Source organism: Oncorhynchus nerka, linkage group LG6 (genome assembly GCF_034236695.1).
Source record: "Oncorhynchus nerka isolate Pitt River linkage group LG6, Oner_Uvic_2.0, whole genome shotgun sequence".
Taxonomy (NCBI): domain Eukaryota; kingdom Metazoa; phylum Chordata; class Actinopteri; order Salmoniformes; family Salmonidae; genus Oncorhynchus; species Oncorhynchus nerka.
Window position 1 is genome coordinate 61,641,473 of NC_088401.1, and position 17,905 is coordinate 61,659,377.

The following is a 17,905-nucleotide window of genomic DNA, read 5'->3' on the forward strand; positions in this document are numbered from 1 at the left end:
CAGTTTCTCTCTCAGGCTGATACAGAGAGACTCATCCATGCTTTTATTACAAGCAGGCTTGACTACTGTAATGCTCTCCTGTCTGGTCCACCCAAGAAAGCCATTGGTCAACTGCAAAACATACAGGTCCTCTGGCACTGGAATTTTAACTATCCTAAAGTCTAGGGCCAAGTGGCAATGATGCAGCCTTTAGTTATTATGCCTCCAGCCTCTGGAATAGCCTGCCAGAGAGGGGGGGGCGGTGAAACTGTGGACACAGCTAAAAAAAAAGATCTTAGCACACTTCGTTTTAGCTTTGCTTCTCCTTCAGATGCTTTTTAGTCATTACATTTTTGTCATTTTTTGTTTATTATCTTACGTTTGTGTAGTAAATATTTCAGCTTTAATTTTCATCGTTTTTTTTTTTGTCCTGTGAAGCACATTGTGTTGCATTTCATGTCTGATAAATAAATAAGGCTTGATTTGATTTGATTTGGAATATAAATATACACTGAGTGAACAAAACACTAGGATTACCTGCTCTTTCCATGACATGGACTGACCAGGTGAATTCAGGTGAAAGCTATGAACCCTTATTGATGTAACCTGTTAAATGTACTTAAATCAGTGTAGATGAAGGGGAGGAGACGGGTTAAAGAAGGATCTTTAAGCTTTGAGACAATTGAGACATGGATTGTGTATGTATACCATTCAGAGGGTGAATGGGCAAGACAAAATATTAAGTGCCTTTGAACAGGGTATGGTAGTAGGTCCCAGGTGCACCAGTTTGAGTGTGTCAAGAACTGCAATGTTGCTGGGTTTTTCACGCTCAACAGTTTCCCGTGTGTGTCAAGAATGGTCCACTACCCAAAGGACATCAAACCAACTTGACACAACTGAGGGAAGCATTGGAGTCAACATGGGCCAGCATCCCTGTGGAATGCTTGTGACACCTTGTAGAGTCCATACCCCCAACAAATTGAGGATGTTCTGAGGGCAAAAGGGGGTGCAACTCAATATTAGGAAGGTGTTCCTAATGTTTTGTACACTCAGTGTATACTGTATGTACTGAAGATGATGGTGTATATAGACATTATGGACAGTATATGGACAGAAAAGGTGTAGAAGTTATATAGGATGAGCCTTAACTAGAATACATATGAAGTGAGTAAAACATGATGTAAACATTGTTAAATTGTCCTGTTTTCAATGACTACAGTGCCTTCTGAAAGTACTCACCCCCCTTGACTTTTTCCACATTTTGTTCTGTTAAAGCATGAATTTAATATGGATTAAATTGAGATTTGTTATCAATGGCCTTCACACAATATCCCATAATGTCAAATTGGATTTAAAAAAAAATGAATTCATAAAAAATGAACAAGTATTCAATAAGTATTCAAACCCCTTTGTTATGGCAAGCCTAAATAAGTTAAGGAGTAAAAATTTGCAGAACAAGTCACATAATAAGTTGTAAGGACTCACTATGTGTGCAATAATAGTATTTAAGATGATTTTTGAATGACTACCTCCTCTCTGTACCCCACACATACACTATGTAAGGTCCCTCGACACCTATTGGTAGATGGGTAAAATAAACAAATACAGACATTGAATATCACTTTGAGCATGGTGTAGTTATTAATTACACTTTAGATGGTGTATCAATATGCCCAATCACTGCAACGATACAGGTGTCCTTCCTAACTTAGTTGCCGAAGAGGTAGAAAACAACTAAAGGATTTCACAATGAGGCCAATGGTGACTTTGAAGCAGTTACAGAGTTTAATGGCTGTGATGGGAGAAAACTGAGGCTTGGTCAACAACCTTGTAATTACTCCACAATACTAACCTAATTGACAGAGTGAAAAGAAGGAAGCCTGTACAGAATAAGAAATATTCCAAAACTTGAATCCTGTTTGCGATAAGGCACTTAAGTAAAACAGCAAATAATGCAGCAAAGAAATGCACGTTATGTCTTGAATGCAAAGCTTAATGTTTAGAATCACTGAGTACCACCCTTCATATTTTCAAGCATGGTGGTGGACGCATCATGTTATGGGTATGCTTGTCATCGGCAAGGACTAGGGAGTGTTTTAGGATAAAAAGAAACGTAATAGAGCTAAGCACAGGCTAAAACCTAGAGGACAACCTGGTATAGATTGCTTTCCAACAGACACTGGGAGACAAATCCATCTTTTAACAGGACAATAACCTAGAACACAAGGCCAAATATACACTGGAGTTGCTTACCAAGATGACATTGAATATTCCTGAGTGGCCTAGTTACAGTTAAATCTGCTTGAATATCTATGGCAAGACTTGAAAATGTCTATCTAGCAATTATCAACATCCAATTTGACAAAGCTTGAAGAATGTTTTAATTAATGTGCAAATACTGTACAATCTAGGTGTGCAAAGCTCTTAGAGAGTTACCCAAAAGAATGACAGCTGTCATCGCTGCCAAAGGTGATTTTCACTCTCAAAATTACATTTTTTTTATAGAACATCAATCTGATTGGGTGTGCCTGTCAGGGCATGACTCCCCAGTGGGTGTGCCTCAGTCCACCCAGGCCCATCCATGTCTACACCCCTGATGCAAACAGTGCATGATGACAATTGCGGATCAGAAATAGCTCACTAACCAACACTTTGGACTAAACTTTTTCAATACCTGGTTTGCATACCCATTGTTGCCTTAGTTAGCATTTACTGGTAGATATCATAAGTCAAAATGTCTTTCCTACCCAGCCGGCTACCGATGACATTCTTCTGTGAGCTGCTCCATGCCAAAACCAGTCGAGAGCTGCACACTCTTGCTGCCTGCAGATGATATTCCGCTGTAACTAGGCTATGTGTGTGGCGTGCATGTGAATATATTTCACATGCTTTGCAATTGTGTAGGCTGCTTTGTGCATGATATCTTTATTGTACTACATAATGAATAAGTCGTATACCTCCACTACACTACTTTGATATGCATCAGTAGGGATTAAGAAGTGAGTATAGGCAATGCCCACTGAAAAATACGTGTGTAGACGGTTTATACCTTTATATAGCCTCCACTACACCACTGGCCATTTGTGTTTTACATAAAGTGCTCTCTCCTACACAATGGTATTACGGTTGCTGTCCTTTCAGAATCATGAACCTGTCACACACTGAAGGCCTATAGGTTCGCCGCTGTACTAACCTGTCACACATTGAAGGCCTATAGATTCACCACTGTGCAAACATATCTGTAGTAGATATAAAGGCTGTTAAGAAACTGTATTAAGGTTTCAATAAATATTTGGCCTGGCGAAGGGGTTTTATGCGCTGACTGAATGGAAGCTAATTCGTGTTTTTTACTCAGCTGGTCTCGGCTGGTCTTGGGAAGAAATTAGGAGTCCTCGCTGTCCGAGACTGAGTACAAATGTATCTGACACGGAGACAAGACCAAGACACTCAACATGGGGTCCGTGACCGGTCTAGAGTACTACAACACTGCCCGGAGATAGAAGCTGTTTTTCAGTCTCTCTGTCCCAACTTTGATTTACCTGTACTGTCGCCTTCTAGATGGTAGCGGGTTGAACAAGCCGTGGCTCAGGTGGCTGAGGTCCTTGATATATTTTAACATCATTGTTTTTTAACACAAATAAACATTAGATTAATAAAATATTTAGTCAGTCATCTTCCTCAAATTAAGGGGATGATGACACAATCTTTGTAAGAGGCAGGGAAACTGATAAAATTTTTCCTCAACTCGTGGCTCAGTCATTTCATTCAGGGTAAGTGGAGTTAGCAGTGAGTTAGCCTCTGAGTAGGTTAGTTCTGAAGGATTCGTTGACATAGACATTTACCTGGCTAAAAAGTGAGCCACTTTCACATGACCAAAGATACCTCGCTACAGTGCATTCAGGAAGTATTCAGACCACTTCCCTTTTTCCACAATTTGTTACGTTAGACTTATTCGAAAATGTATTAAATTAAACATTTTGGTCATCAATCTACACACAATACCCCATAATGACAAAGTGACAACATATTTTTTTTTAAATGTATGCAAATGTATTAAAAATAAAAATCAGAAATACCTTGTTTACATAAGTATTCAGACCCTTTGTTATAAGACTCGAAATTGAGCTCAGATGCATCGTGTTTCCATTGATCATCTTTAAGATGTTTCTACAACTTGATTGGAGTCCACCTGTGGTAAATTCAATTGATTGGACATGATTTGGAAAGACACACACCTATTTATATAAGGTCCCACATTTGACAGTGCATGTCAGAGCAAAAACCAAGCCATGAGCTGGGCTCCCAAGTGGCACAGTGGTCTATGTCATTGCATCTCATGCTTGAGGTGTCACTACAGACACCCTGGTTCGAATCCAGGAGTCCCAGAGGGCGGTGCAAAATTGGCCCATGGTTGTCTGGGTTTGGCTGGTGTAGTCCATCATCGTAAATAAGAATTTGTTCTTAACTGACTTGCCTAGTTAAATACATTTTAAAACATTCTGAGATTGAAGGAATTGTCTGAAGAGCTCAGAGACAGGATTGTGTCGAGGCACAGATCTGGGGAAGGGTACCAAGGAATGTCTGCAGCATTGAAGGCCCCCAAAAACACAGTGGCCTCTATCATTCTTAAATGGAAGAAGTTTGGAACCACCAAGACTCTTCCTAGAGCTGGCCGCCGGGCCAAACAGAGCAATCGGGGGAGAAGGGCCTTGATCAGGGAGGTGACCAAGAACCTGATGGTCACTCTGACAGAGCTCCAGATTCCCTCTGTAGAGAACCTTCCAGAAGGACAACTATCACTGCAGCACTCCATCAATCAGGCCTTTATCGTAAAACATCAACCAGCTAGCTAGGTGTATAGATAGCTAGCTACTTAGCTAAACAATGGAAGGTGCACAATCCATGGCTACACAGCTAACCTTAGCTTGCTCTTTAAGATATCTTGACGTGCTAGAAAGTAATAGAAACAAGTTGAGAAGAAGTCACTAAACAAAGCGCGTTTTATTATTTTCTGAATTTATTTGTTTCTCCTGTCTTGAATGCAGAAGTTCTATTTTGCGATCCCCCAAAATGCTGTCTGTATGATAAGATGTTCAGTCAATCTACATGATAACCAGAGACTCTTTCTGCCATACATAGATGTGGTGAAGGAGTCAATGGAATGCAGACATGTAGAAGTTATTAGTTTTCAAGTTTAGAAGATGTGACTGCTAAATGCCTACTCCCGTTCGTATAAACTTGTTAGCATAGCTAGCATACAGAAATCGGTGGCGGTAATCAAATTCGTGTTTACCTGTAATGCAGTTGATTGGTAAGAATGACATGAACATGTGTTGGGGTTGACATCCATACAAGCATTATACTCAGATGTTTACCTTAACATAGTGTGAAATACGCATAAACAATAGCCTACATGTAGGCTAATGCTGCTGGGGGGCAATGACAAGACTCGGGATCTTTCCCCCATGGCCCTTTCCTCCACGTGTTTCCATGGCAACCCCATTGTTTTGGTTGAGATCGATTGACCTCTTTACCACATCTACAGTATGCATTCAAACTACCCTAAAACCCCTTAAATTATGCACTTACCTAAGGAAAATGTTTGAGGGGCTCTATGCAGCACCCTTAAATTTCCTTAGGTAAGGGGAAATTATTTATTCGGGGAAATCTTTAAAGGAAACACTTAAGATGTTTTATGCAAACGGGCCCAGGTCCTTAGCACAATCGCTCTCCCTCTTCCTCATGCTCTTTATCCCTCATTCTTTCTATCTTTATCTACCACCTTTATCTCTCCATCTCTTCCCCTCTCCTCTTCTACTATCAACATCTATCTCTATATCTCTCACTCTTTCCCTTACAGTCATACTCTCTCTCTGCCTCAGTAGACCAATTATGGCTAAGCTGATTCCGATTGCGACCTGCGATACACCTGAGGTACATGGTCAGGGGAGTTAGCGTGTAGCCGATCTGTTTTACATGTTATTGACAAGATGGAAGTATCATGGTCTTTTTATTACACCAATTTCATTCTTGGCCAATTTCCCCTTCGGCAGGTTAGTGGCAGTTCGCAATAGATTTTTTTGTTGTGTGGAATTGATCAGCGAACTGCTTGAGCAATTTATTGGTCCCCTTGCATCTGTGATTAAGATCCGCATGCATCCGCGTGCCCTTATCTATGTGTCCGTCAATATTTTGCAAGACTGATTGTGGGATCTTGGCACTCGTATTAAAAAAAGGTTGCATTGTGTTCTATATGAGCGTGGGTTGACTTCCCTGGGGGATTCTTTGTTGTTCTCTGGAACATTTTAAATCACCTCTGACCATAGCAATGTCATGTCTTAAGTCAATAAGAATACAGACATGCCTGTTAAATCTGACCAGAAATGACAACAGAATATTTGTTCACGTGTCAACGTGGGCCCAAGTTTAATTCAAACTAATCCTTTCTCATTGGAAGCCGTTGTAATGTATGAGATTCATATTAGAGCAGTCAAAGGCCAAAACCACCATGACATCAGCGGTGCATTTTCTTTGGGAACTCAAGGCTAGGATAATTACAAAGAAGATAGTATAGGCAAACATCTGAGTACTTTTTAAATATACACTGCATTCGTTGGTAGGCAAGGGGGAGTGCAAGCAACCATGTAAGTCATTATATGTGCCAGCTCTTTTAAATTCAAACCACAGACTCATGTTTAGCTGGACTGTACTAATAGCCTAGCCTACTGTCATGCTGCATCTTTCCCACTGGGTGTTGAGACACAGCTTGGATATAATAAGGATCAGGCGGAAAGCCATTCAACAAGCTCAAGAGCTATCCAGGAGTCACCCTTTTAATTTAGTTAATTTACAGGCAGCTTCTTCTGATTAATTTGACTTGGAATAATGCTGGGCCAGTTGAAATACATGTTTTTTCCATTGAAGACGTTTGTAGTAGTGAATTTCTAATCTTTCTCTCTCCCTGTGTCTCTCTCTCCCTACCTCTATCTCTTTCTCTCTCTTACTCTCTCTTCCTATTTCTCTCTCTCTTCTCCCTCCCTTTCCTCCTCGCTCAAATGTAGCGATGGTAAATTAAGCTGATTTCCAAGCCATTACTTTCTAACATATTAGCAGTACATAAACTGATTTGTTTCAAGACAAGATTTGTGGCCTTGGAAACATCATTTGACTCCAAATTTTATTACATGGCCACAGAGTGCCAGCCAGACATTACGTTCGGCGACAATCACATGTGGGTTTGAGGGCTGATGCAGAAAACGAGGCAGACCAGTGTCTCAGGCAGACGTACACTCCTGAGAAATCGACTTCACGTCCACATTACAAAAGCCTGCCACTGAAAGAGAGATTTTATGCTGAAAGACAGATTGATAGTGGACGATATGATGTCATCATGCATAGTCCAGTGTTTTGGGGTGGGAGATGGTATGAAAAATGTACAAGTGTGTCCATTCCTGGAATGGAATGTATTGATAATAGTGATGTAGAGATTTGATTGGTGGAGGTGAGAAACATTTGCACAACGTTCTGCTTTGAGGTATTTTTAGTCTAATTTAACTATACTTTAATTGATTCCTCAAGGTCTACGCTGGATTCGACTTTAATGACTAGAAACTGGGATACGAAAAATAATTGGATGTGCCAAACTATTTATCCTACATGTCTGATGAAATAAAGTGTTCTCGAAATAGACTTATAACACACTGTGTCAGGGGCTTAATATTAATGACACTATGGAGCTGAATAGAGGGAGATGTGTGATACAATGCCAAATAGTTCAATATCTCAACTCTTCTGATTTTGGTGCATGAGTATCAGTGGAGGCTGCGGAGGGGAGGACGGATCATAATAGTGGCTGGAATGGAGTCAATGGAGTGGTATCAAACACATGGAAACCATGTCGTTGATGGGGTTGATACCACTCCATTGACTCCATTACAGACTTTATTATGAGTCGTCCTGCCCTCAGCAGCCTCCACTGATGTAGTACAGGTGAGTGATAAACGAACCAGTGATAAATGGTCTATAACAAATGTGTGCTATACACAGTGATCACTCACCCCCTATACCCCCCCCCACCGCACATACCAATCTGGTTATTGGGCTCACAGCAACAAGGCCTAGAGAGAGAGAGAGAGAGAGAGAGAGAGAGAGAGAGAGGACTGTCCTGCTCTGGCACAACACAGTCAATGAAGCATTTACTAATGTAACATACATCAAACCATAAATAATTTAGGAAGAAAAAGGTAGATGTAGGCTATATAAAAATCCAACCAAGAAAACACTCACATGCATGTGACACAGGTTTTTACAAATTCCATTTGCAATGCAATGTTTATTATACCATATTCACAATGAATAGACTATGGAGTTGATTGATTAGTTCAGCAACTGATAGTCAATCCCATATTATTTGCCCTCTCTTTGGTTATATGGTGGCTGCATTAGGCTACACTTTCATATCGTGGAATAACAAATACATCCATAAACATGAAAGGGATAGGGTCATGTCTAAAAGTTGGAGTATGCACAAGTAAAAAGTTGAAAAGTCTAACTGTACTGCTGTCGACAGCTGAATGTGTGCCAAGTAGATGATGTGCTCGTTAAGAATCAGGAGAGCGCACTTGGTCAGGTCACCTCCTTTCCCACATCACAGCCCCATCAGAAATTCTTTCAAGTGTCCTTCTGCGTCGCCAAAGATGACAACAGCAAATCGATAAGTGCTTGAAATGAAAAGAACCCGTCGGTTTGCCCCCGAGGCAAAAGATTTCATAGCACCAGCAGCAAGCAGACTTGACTGAACTTCATGCATTCTTTTGCACCTTTCTTCGTGAAAAAGAGAAGGCAGGCTCTCGTTTTTATTCTCCAGATGAAGGTAAGCGCGGTTATAGAACAACGTGACTCTCAAGACGCAGACTTTTCCCCCTTCTGATATGACAGGCGGGGTTGGGCGTGATGTACCAAAGGGATGCATGCCAGGTTGATATATTTGATAACAGAGTTGGGGGATTTAGGAATTCTGCGGCCCACACGGAGATCAAATATAATGGGTGTATATAGGTCATCTTCAGAACATTTTGTGACCTGATATTAAAATAAGGCGTCGCAGAACAGAAAATATAGTGCTATATCTGCATTACAGGCTACCTTGCGCGTGTATTAATTCATAATAGCCTACGAATGTGCTTGTTATTTAACTAGGCTATAGACATGTGTTATGCCTATGACCGGGCGCAGAGAAAATCAGGGATGCAACTCTCATAAATAAGGGTAATTGATTTCCTGTGTCCATAGATCTAATCCGATTGCCTTACACGCAAATGATAGCACCAGTATAAATCATATCTTTACAATAGTTCATTAGACATGCACGTCGAATGCATAATTTACCCACAAGACTATAAGGCCTACATGTTAGGAAGGTGTTTTAAATAGTATGCGTAATGGTATTCTGCGCGCATCATTCAATTAAAGGGGCAATGTGGGGAAAAACATAAGATATACAAGTCCTCTGTCGTGTGCATGTTTTGCTTCAGTGCCCTTTTGCCGCGAAATTCCCATGTGGTTGTGTGCATTAATTCCTTGTTTAATGAGAGTATGACTAAAAATGTGAAAGAAGGATTAGGCACGTGAAATGTACATCCGGTCTGCTTGGCTCATTTAAGATGTGAAAGGAATATCAGTTATATTTTAAGGATCTATAAAGTGCATTTGCATCCCAGCCAGCTGTTCGCTTCTGCAGAAAATATTCGATAAGTCTAACATGTAGGCCTACTAACTAGATTTATATAAATGTTTATCTCTGTTACACCAAAAATCTCACAAAAAAATATTTCACTTTAAACTGCCAAAACATTATATAAATGTTTTCAATTAACATTTAAGACATGGTCATTTACACTGACACTGTAAATCTGTATCAAATGGCAGATATTTGTTTTATCATGATATGAACATTCACAATTCTCATATTTGCACCTGCCAACTAAATTCTAGTCTACTTTTATGATTTATTGTTGTGATGCTGGTTAGTAAATGTAATCAATTCATGAATATATAGCTTTAGCGACTGGTTTCTGGTCAATTTCAACATATATAAGACTCTCTTCCAGCAAATGTATTGTAGCCTATGTGGGCTGCAAAGAAATTATTGACTTGGAAATAACAGTGATGAAAATGAACATAGGCTTCAAATGTCCTAATCTTACTGAGAGATATAAATAGTATAGGCTATTTTATACCGGAATTATAGAGTCAAAAATATGTAGTCATTGCCAATTTGCTTATGCAAACATACACTGTGAATTAATTCCATGTTTGATATATTATCTTAATTAATGAAGGCCTAAAAACAAGAAAATACAAAGGGTAACCTATTTGTTTTAATTAGGTTTTATGCAATACTGTTACATTTCGTTTATTTTATTTTTCATTGTGGTTGTGAATTGAGTGTTTCTAAGTTTATACTGTCTTTAACTACACATGCACGCTGGCGCAGATAAAGACACCCACTGAGGAACACACACTCATACAGACACACACCCACGCGCTCTGTCTCAAAACTCAAGAGTGAGAGAAAAAAATGCGCCACTCTTTCAGTGACTGTCTGGGAAAAAAAGTTGTTAAGGCTGAGGACGATCCAAGAAGAGAATTATCTACTGAAGTGACAGCGCCTGCTTCACCATTTTTAATCGCACTGTTAGCTAGATGGTTATAAAATCGTAATGTGGCTTCAGTTTTTATCCAATAAACGGGGAAGAAAATAAATCTAAGTAGCTCTGAGACTTTTTCCTTCGGGAGGCAGACAGCAACTTTCATATTTTGGACCTGGAACTTCGCTGTCTCCGGTTCTTATCTGAAAGGTGAGAAGCGGACCCATCGGTGTGGAATTTACCTCTTAACCAGACAAGAATAAAACAGGAAAGGACTTCAAGCGCCGGCGTCTTCGACCACTGGTAAGTGCTGAGGCTACACTTTGCGGAGATGTGAGTTAATGCAAGTGAAATAATTCGTTCCACCTCGGGTTAGCCTTTTCGTCGTAATCTGGGAAAGTCTGATGTGAATTTCATCAGCACCGCAGTAACATGAAGGGACATGATAAGTGAGTTCGTGGCAGGTTTCACCTTACAAGTCCGCCAGATGATAATGATGTATCGTTAGCACTGAATTGAACATGGAATGGACTGGACTTCATGGTCTTGCGCCTCTAATTAGCCTAATGCAAAAACACGTTTTTTATTTTTTTTAATTTTCTTAATGCAGACAGGCTGGACTGGGGTTGTTCGTGTTTTGAAGGAAATTGTGCAAACCAAAGAAATAAAGAAGCATACATCGAACCTTCAAATATCGCTTCTGATTCAACAATTGGTTGTGGGCTAATGGACTGATTGCGCATCAGTTGCGTTGCGTATATTGCTGTGATTGCATTCTTAATCTCAAACTGGCCATGTATCCGATTGAAATAAATATAATATAGGCTATTTATATTATATGTCGATTATAGTAACACCCTCAAAATATTTTACACCAGTAAAAGGCACATTAATGATGATATAGACCAATACTGATCATTTAGGCGTATGACTAGGCTAATCAACGAATATAGACCGAATGTTTTGATTTAGGACAAACATAATTAGACATGCATGGTGTCACAATACACACATTTAAATTGACCTAATTATTATTATTATTATTATCAATATTTTTTACAAGTGGTAATAATACAGTAGGCCTAGTAGCAGTAGCAGTAGTAGTAGCAGTAGAAATAGTATTAGTACCAGTAGTAGCAGTAGTAGTAATAGTAGTAGTAGTAGTGTAGTAGTAGAACTAGTAGTAGTAGGCCTTGTAGTAGGCCTAGTATTAGTAGTAGTAGTAGTAGTAGTTGTTGTTGTTGTTGTTGTTGTTGTTGTTGTAGTAGCAGTAGTAGTAATAGTAGTAGTAGTAGTAGTAGTAGTAGAACTGGTAGTAGTTGTTGTTGTTGTACTAGTAGCAATAGTAGTAGTAGTAGTAGTAGTAGTAGCAGCAGTAGTAGTAGTAGGAGGAGTAGGAGTAGTAGTAGTAATAGTAGGATCAGTGGTAATAGTAGCAGCAGTAGTAGTAGTAGCAGTAGTAATCATAGGAGTAGTTGCAGCAAAAGTAGTAGCAGAAGTAGCAGTAGTAATAGTAGTAGTATTAGTAGTAGTAGTAGTAGTAGTAGTAGTAGTAGTAGTAGTAGTAGTAGGCCTAGTAGTACTAGTAGACCTAGTAGTAGTAGTAGTAGTAGTAGGCCTAGTAGTAATAGTAGACCTAGTAGTAGTAGTAGTATTAGGCCTAGTATTAGTATAGTAGTAGTAGTAGTAGTAGTAGTAGTAGTAGACCTAGTAGTAGACCTAGTAGTAGTAGTAGTAGGCCTAGTAGTAGTAGTAGTACAATGGTTATAATGAGAGACTTGCAAAGTAATGTATAGTATGTATTAACTATGCTTGCAAGTTAAATTGGAGTTAAAGTAAACTTCTACAAACATGTACATTTACCTCCTAATCGTGCAATATTAATTGAATTATTACTTCTTCTTTTAAGTAACATGAATCCAATTAATATGATCAATTGAACTTCTAACATTTCTCACACAGGCCTATGTGCATACAAGGCTACTGCTCCTTTTTGTGGCCATGTAATTTTATTCGCCCAAAACTTAAACAGGAACTTTCAAATTCAAGTGAATATTTTCGACATTTCTATGTGGCTTCTTTGAAACGGCTATTCCCCGTCAATGTCATTTCCAAACCAGTTGTAAAGAGAAGGGGTTAAGGGGAGCCTGCTGAAATATGAATGAAATCGTATTTCTGCGGCTGATTAGATAACACGAGGGATTTGCAATAACCTTGCACCTTGCAACCTGACACCCCATCTTTCATTTTACGGCGGAATACACGAGAACCTGCTCCACTCAAACCAGGGTTAGCAGGTACACGCCATGGGAAAACTAACCTCCAATTTATCACCCTTTTGAATAAAATCACAGATGTATGCTATAAAGCAGGTGAGGCGAGTAGGAGATCCGTGCCGCGCAGGCGGGTCCAGAGAGAAAAATAATGAAGGGGGAAAACGGTTAACAGCATGATTGCATGCAAATTTCCCATCTTAAATTATCATAAGCAAACAGTCGGAAGTCTGGTCTAATGAAATCCCATCTGTGTTACTTCATATCGAGTTAGTATGGAGCTGCGATAATGAATTTTGTAATATCCCACCGACAGACATCTCAATCAGCCATTAATCCCGTGATTTTACTGCGGATTCACTCAACTTCCAGCGCCCCAAACTGCTGCATGCTGCCTGGCACAATTTACGCCAACCCCGTCACAGAGTACAGTTGCACTGCTTTTCTGTGGGACTGCATGGGCCTCACATTTGAAGAGCAGTTTAAGTAATGGGGCCTATTCAAACGTTGGATATGTGAGGAAACTTGAGGAAAATTGTGTATAGCGTCATATATTAACCATTATGAAAACATATAGGTGAGAATTGTGTTTGGTCCTGTACTACAATGTATTGACTGTAAATTAATAATAATTGTGTGATTTCTTTGGAGCACACAAGGTAGTGTGTAATCGATGCAACATTTTCAGCATTCTCATAATACATCCAGTCCCTCTCTTTTCCAGAAGCCGTTATTCTAATTGCAACAATGGACTCCCACTGCCGCAAACTTGCATCAACTTGTGCACAAATAGGTGAGTATCTATGTGTAACTCTTGACGCACCATCACCACACTTCAACGTGACATTCTTTTCGCACACTGCAGTAAACAGATGCTGAGTCAGATGCTGAGTTTATAGCAGCATAATTTCGCGTTTTGTTTCCGTTGCATAGCAGGAAATACGATGCATTTCTCTTCTTTAATTGTTACTTTTTGTCACAAAGGCCTACTTCTTCGTTCCCAAAATGTCAGAAACCTGTCTAGGCCTAAATGCGCTTTAGTCTAGTTAATATGGAAAGGTGGTCTTATACTGTCTTAGAGTGGCACCTGGTGGCTGGGTATGGATGTGCAGTAGCGGGCGACTGGAAAAGGCCTAAGCATAAATTCTATCTTCATACACCCAGGTTTTGTTAAACATGCCAGAGGTTACAAATGACTCGCAACACTATATATGGACTACTTTTCTTTGTTGTCATGTTGTCTGTTTTCTTCATTTGACGTATTAAGTAGTCTAATAGCCGATCCGTGGCCTATGAATGACAGGCTATCTAATTGTATTTATTAAATTAGCCTATAAGGAACTCTTATTTTTATGAGACTCCCATTGAAACTTACAGTAGCTGTAAATTGATATTGCACTCGCGTGGATATCCATGCTGAATTAATGTATCTTACACCAAGTTGTGGCCCATATCAGTTAGCCTATGCCAGAATATGATGACGCATTTTAAATGCATACACAGAAATATGCACATAAACAAAAACTGCTATTGTACGTATGAGTATAAAATGCATTAACGAAAAATACCGTTTATTTCGTCTGGGCCATGTCAATAATGTTGGAGTGGATTTAATTGATTTTGTTTTCAGGGAATGACATAAAACGAATATTGTTTAAGTGCTAAACGAATGACCAGTTTGTCAACTCTTAATTTAGCTCATTTTCTTTTCGTTCATGCTATATTGGATCTAATCAAGTGACAAAGCACGCATCATCCCGTGAGCCTACTTTGCTCCATAGCAGCAACTTGAGCAAGGACGGCGTTATGATCACTCATTGATTAACAGTAATAAGATAAATAGAAAACATAATTATTTGAGGTAATGCAATGATGAGCCAACGAGGCTTGCAAATGTAGGCACCGGAGTGAAGAGACACTCGAGCGACCTGATTATTGGGATCCCCTTTCAACTGTTTTACACCAGCCTTAATATATGCAGGTCTTGATAGATTGACTCCAGGGAAAACTAAATGTATAATGAAAGCTTATTCGTGAGGAGGAATATACTAATGGGGGAATCTGATGTCCCCTTAATCTTATGTAAAAAGCCTTGTCGTCTCCCTTATATTGACTGAATTACTAATTAATGGCCCTCTATGGCGTTTCGCGCGCGGTAATCCGCGGAAGAGAGATAAAGCATTCTGAAGGTAAAACAGAAGAGGAAACCGATAATCCACTGCAAGTCTAGTATTACTTTCAGAAAATAATTGAGCAATCACTTGCTTGCATAGCCTACACAAAACCTTTGGACTGTTATGCCATTTACATGTTTTTCTTTTGAAATGATTAGTATTATTATTTTTGCCTATTAAAAGACATAAATCAGTCAACATAAATCAATTCTCAGAATCCTCGCCAACACGCAGACTGCAGGTGAATGCTTTAGGCCTATGTCACGTTCAAATAAAATGAGTCACCATTTAGATCATGAAGCATTAGACCCCACATTAATCGCATATCAGGGAGATTTAAACAAATAAAATCCACCTGATATGCCTGACAGGGGTGCATGGATCGGCATTCCAGAGAATCCTCAAATAAACTGAAGAAATAAATGATGAACGGAAGACATGCAGGCTAAATTCACATCTTCATTCAAGGATTGCATATATTATCGGCCAGCTACATATGTACCTACAGTGGGGTGGCTAAACACACAACACGAAATTATTTTTTATAAGGAGGGAGGATGGAGGAATAATCATACTCTTGGTTTCAACAGCTCTCGCTACCTTCCTCCATGATCCGCGGGCAGCTCTCCCACAAGAGTGCAAATAACGTGTATATCAAGGGCTTTCACGGGATTAGCTCAATAACGTATTAGTAGCCCATATCCTGATATCTACGAGAATGGGGTGAAAAGACGCGTGATGGCTAAATATTCAGCAGTTTACATGCCGGCCTATAGCCTTATCAAGAAATCATGCAACAATTTTTTATTTTTTTAATCAACTCAAATTATTCATAATTTGTGTGATATTATAATTATAATTATTTATATTATTATTAATTAATAATATAAATGCATTCATAAATAATAGTATATTATCCATTAATATATTATCTGACTTGTGGGGACTGCCAACGTTTTCTTCCAAATTATTGTGTATAGTGTTGCATGAATGAAGATTTTAATGTTGTTTGCATTTACAATGTTAACACAAAGGCCTAAGGGGAAGTATAGTGGTCACATGTAACTGCTGTCAAAAGCCTGATTAGAGAATATCCTCCAAGCATAGGCCATTTATCTGCTAGGATACTGGACATATGTTTACTTTATTTTTACGCGTCATGATCTTGAGGGAATTAGCGAAAATGCAATGGGAAATCAGCTCTAAGTCATTAAAAGTCCTTATACCAAATTCTTAGGCAAATGAGAGTCTTATCAGATTAAAAACCACTACAAGTCGACTCCCTGAGAACCGCTGAGAGGTCCAAACGTACAGGATATCGGCTAAGGACCGAGATAAACTGCGTCATTTTGACGAGCTAGAATGAAATGGTTACTTATTGCCTAAACCAAGGCCATTTAACTTTTACCCAATTGGTGACAAATTAGGATATATGTGTGACTAGATTGTGTCACTTTACTTCTTATGTGGTTGATTTATCTGGTCATCATTTATCTGGTAATCCAGATGGGCAACAACTTGAAAGTGACAACATCAGTTCTGTGAACTGGGCCCTGCATGGGGTCAGCGCATCACCATATCCCCATCTTAGACATACTGTAGCGTTGCTCTTGTGCGCCTTGCTTAGAGGTAGCTGACTGTTAATGGAAAGGTCAGTTCATCAGGTCATCTTTATTGCTTCGTTTCTTCAATGGGAAGAAGAAGAAGATTAGCAAGAACGCAATGAATAGGCCAAATTTGACCAAATAAATGCATCATGCTGTTCGTTTGATTTGATTTTTAGATATGATTGCCTTAGTTGGGTTAGTGTTCAAAATGGGCATTCGGTTCGTCTTGGGTAAGCTACACTACACGGTGCCTCCTGTCTCTCTTTACATGCTTTTTAAAAAAGAAAAAAAAGCACCGTACTCTACCCGGCATAAACAGATTGGCAGAGGTCTCTTATTTCTCCGCGCACCGGTTGGCTGGGCAAACCGTCATGTCCACGTTGACGGCCTGTATAACAAATGGGAGGGCTCTCGGTGACGTCAAAGGTGTAGGAGAGAGTCACAGTGGGACAGCCAGAGCGCAGCGAACAGCTGAAATGAAGAGTGAGCGGCGTAGTGTGCCTAGCCTCTGGATCTAATATCACCTACCTGCCCTTGTCACTCTGGTACTCCGCACAGCTAACAGTATCAGCCCGAGATTCATATTTGCTCTTCCTTCAATCAAAACGCCGTTGCATTTTCATCCAACGCGAATAATGCTGGGTTTCTTCTAAAGACATTTTAAGCAGTTTAAACAACTTTTTTTTAAACATTAATTTGCCAGAGGAGACGTGTTGCTGTGAATCTTAACACCACTGATTCCCCCTTTTCTCTATCCGTCGGACGTCTCTCTTTTTTTGCTTGCACTGAGGGAACGTAATCCACCTCTGACAGCGAGTTTTGCGCGCTATCCTATTCATATGAACTCTATGAAGGATCCATTGAATTTGGACCATCATCACCACCACCACCTAACCGGGACTAAACTCTCCTCCACGCACCACACAGCACTAGCAATGGCCTCTAGTCTGCAGCCGTTGCAGCGGTCTGTGGACTCCAAACACCGGTTAGAGGTGCACACAGTATCAGACACCTCCAGTCCGGAGTCCGTAGGTAAGAATCATCCCGTGGTGCAGACTACTGTCAGCACATGGCTTTTTGAGGATGGATGGCCGCTTTTCTGATGATAGGAAACAAGATGTCTCTCTACAGCCTCTCTCAACAAAAGCAGTTTGAGACCGAGGACGTTATTAGTTTATGTATATCAGACAGAGGATCACTCTCTTTTTGACTATGCAGATATT

General features: G+C 39.8%; 1 protein-coding gene across 3 annotated transcripts in view; it reads left to right on the forward strand.

Annotated features, from left to right (window-relative positions):
* The window catches only part of LOC115130802 (pituitary homeobox 2-like), a 58,135-nt gene that overhangs the window by 35,733 nt on the left and 4,497 nt on the right, over positions 1-17,905 (forward strand). The window contains exons 1-2 of one of the 3 annotated variants that reach the window (XM_029662255.2): positions 10,494-10,931; positions 13,626-13,694. In XM_029662255.2, the coding sequence (XP_029518115.1) occupies positions 13,649-13,694 (46 nt within the window). In that variant the 5' untranslated portion in view covers positions 10,494-10,931; positions 13,626-13,648. Of the gene's footprint in view, positions 1-10,493; positions 10,932-13,625; positions 13,695-16,788; positions 17,715-17,905 lie in introns of those variants that run through there. The other 2 variants (XM_065019759.1, XM_029662254.2) reach the window with 2 other exon arrangements.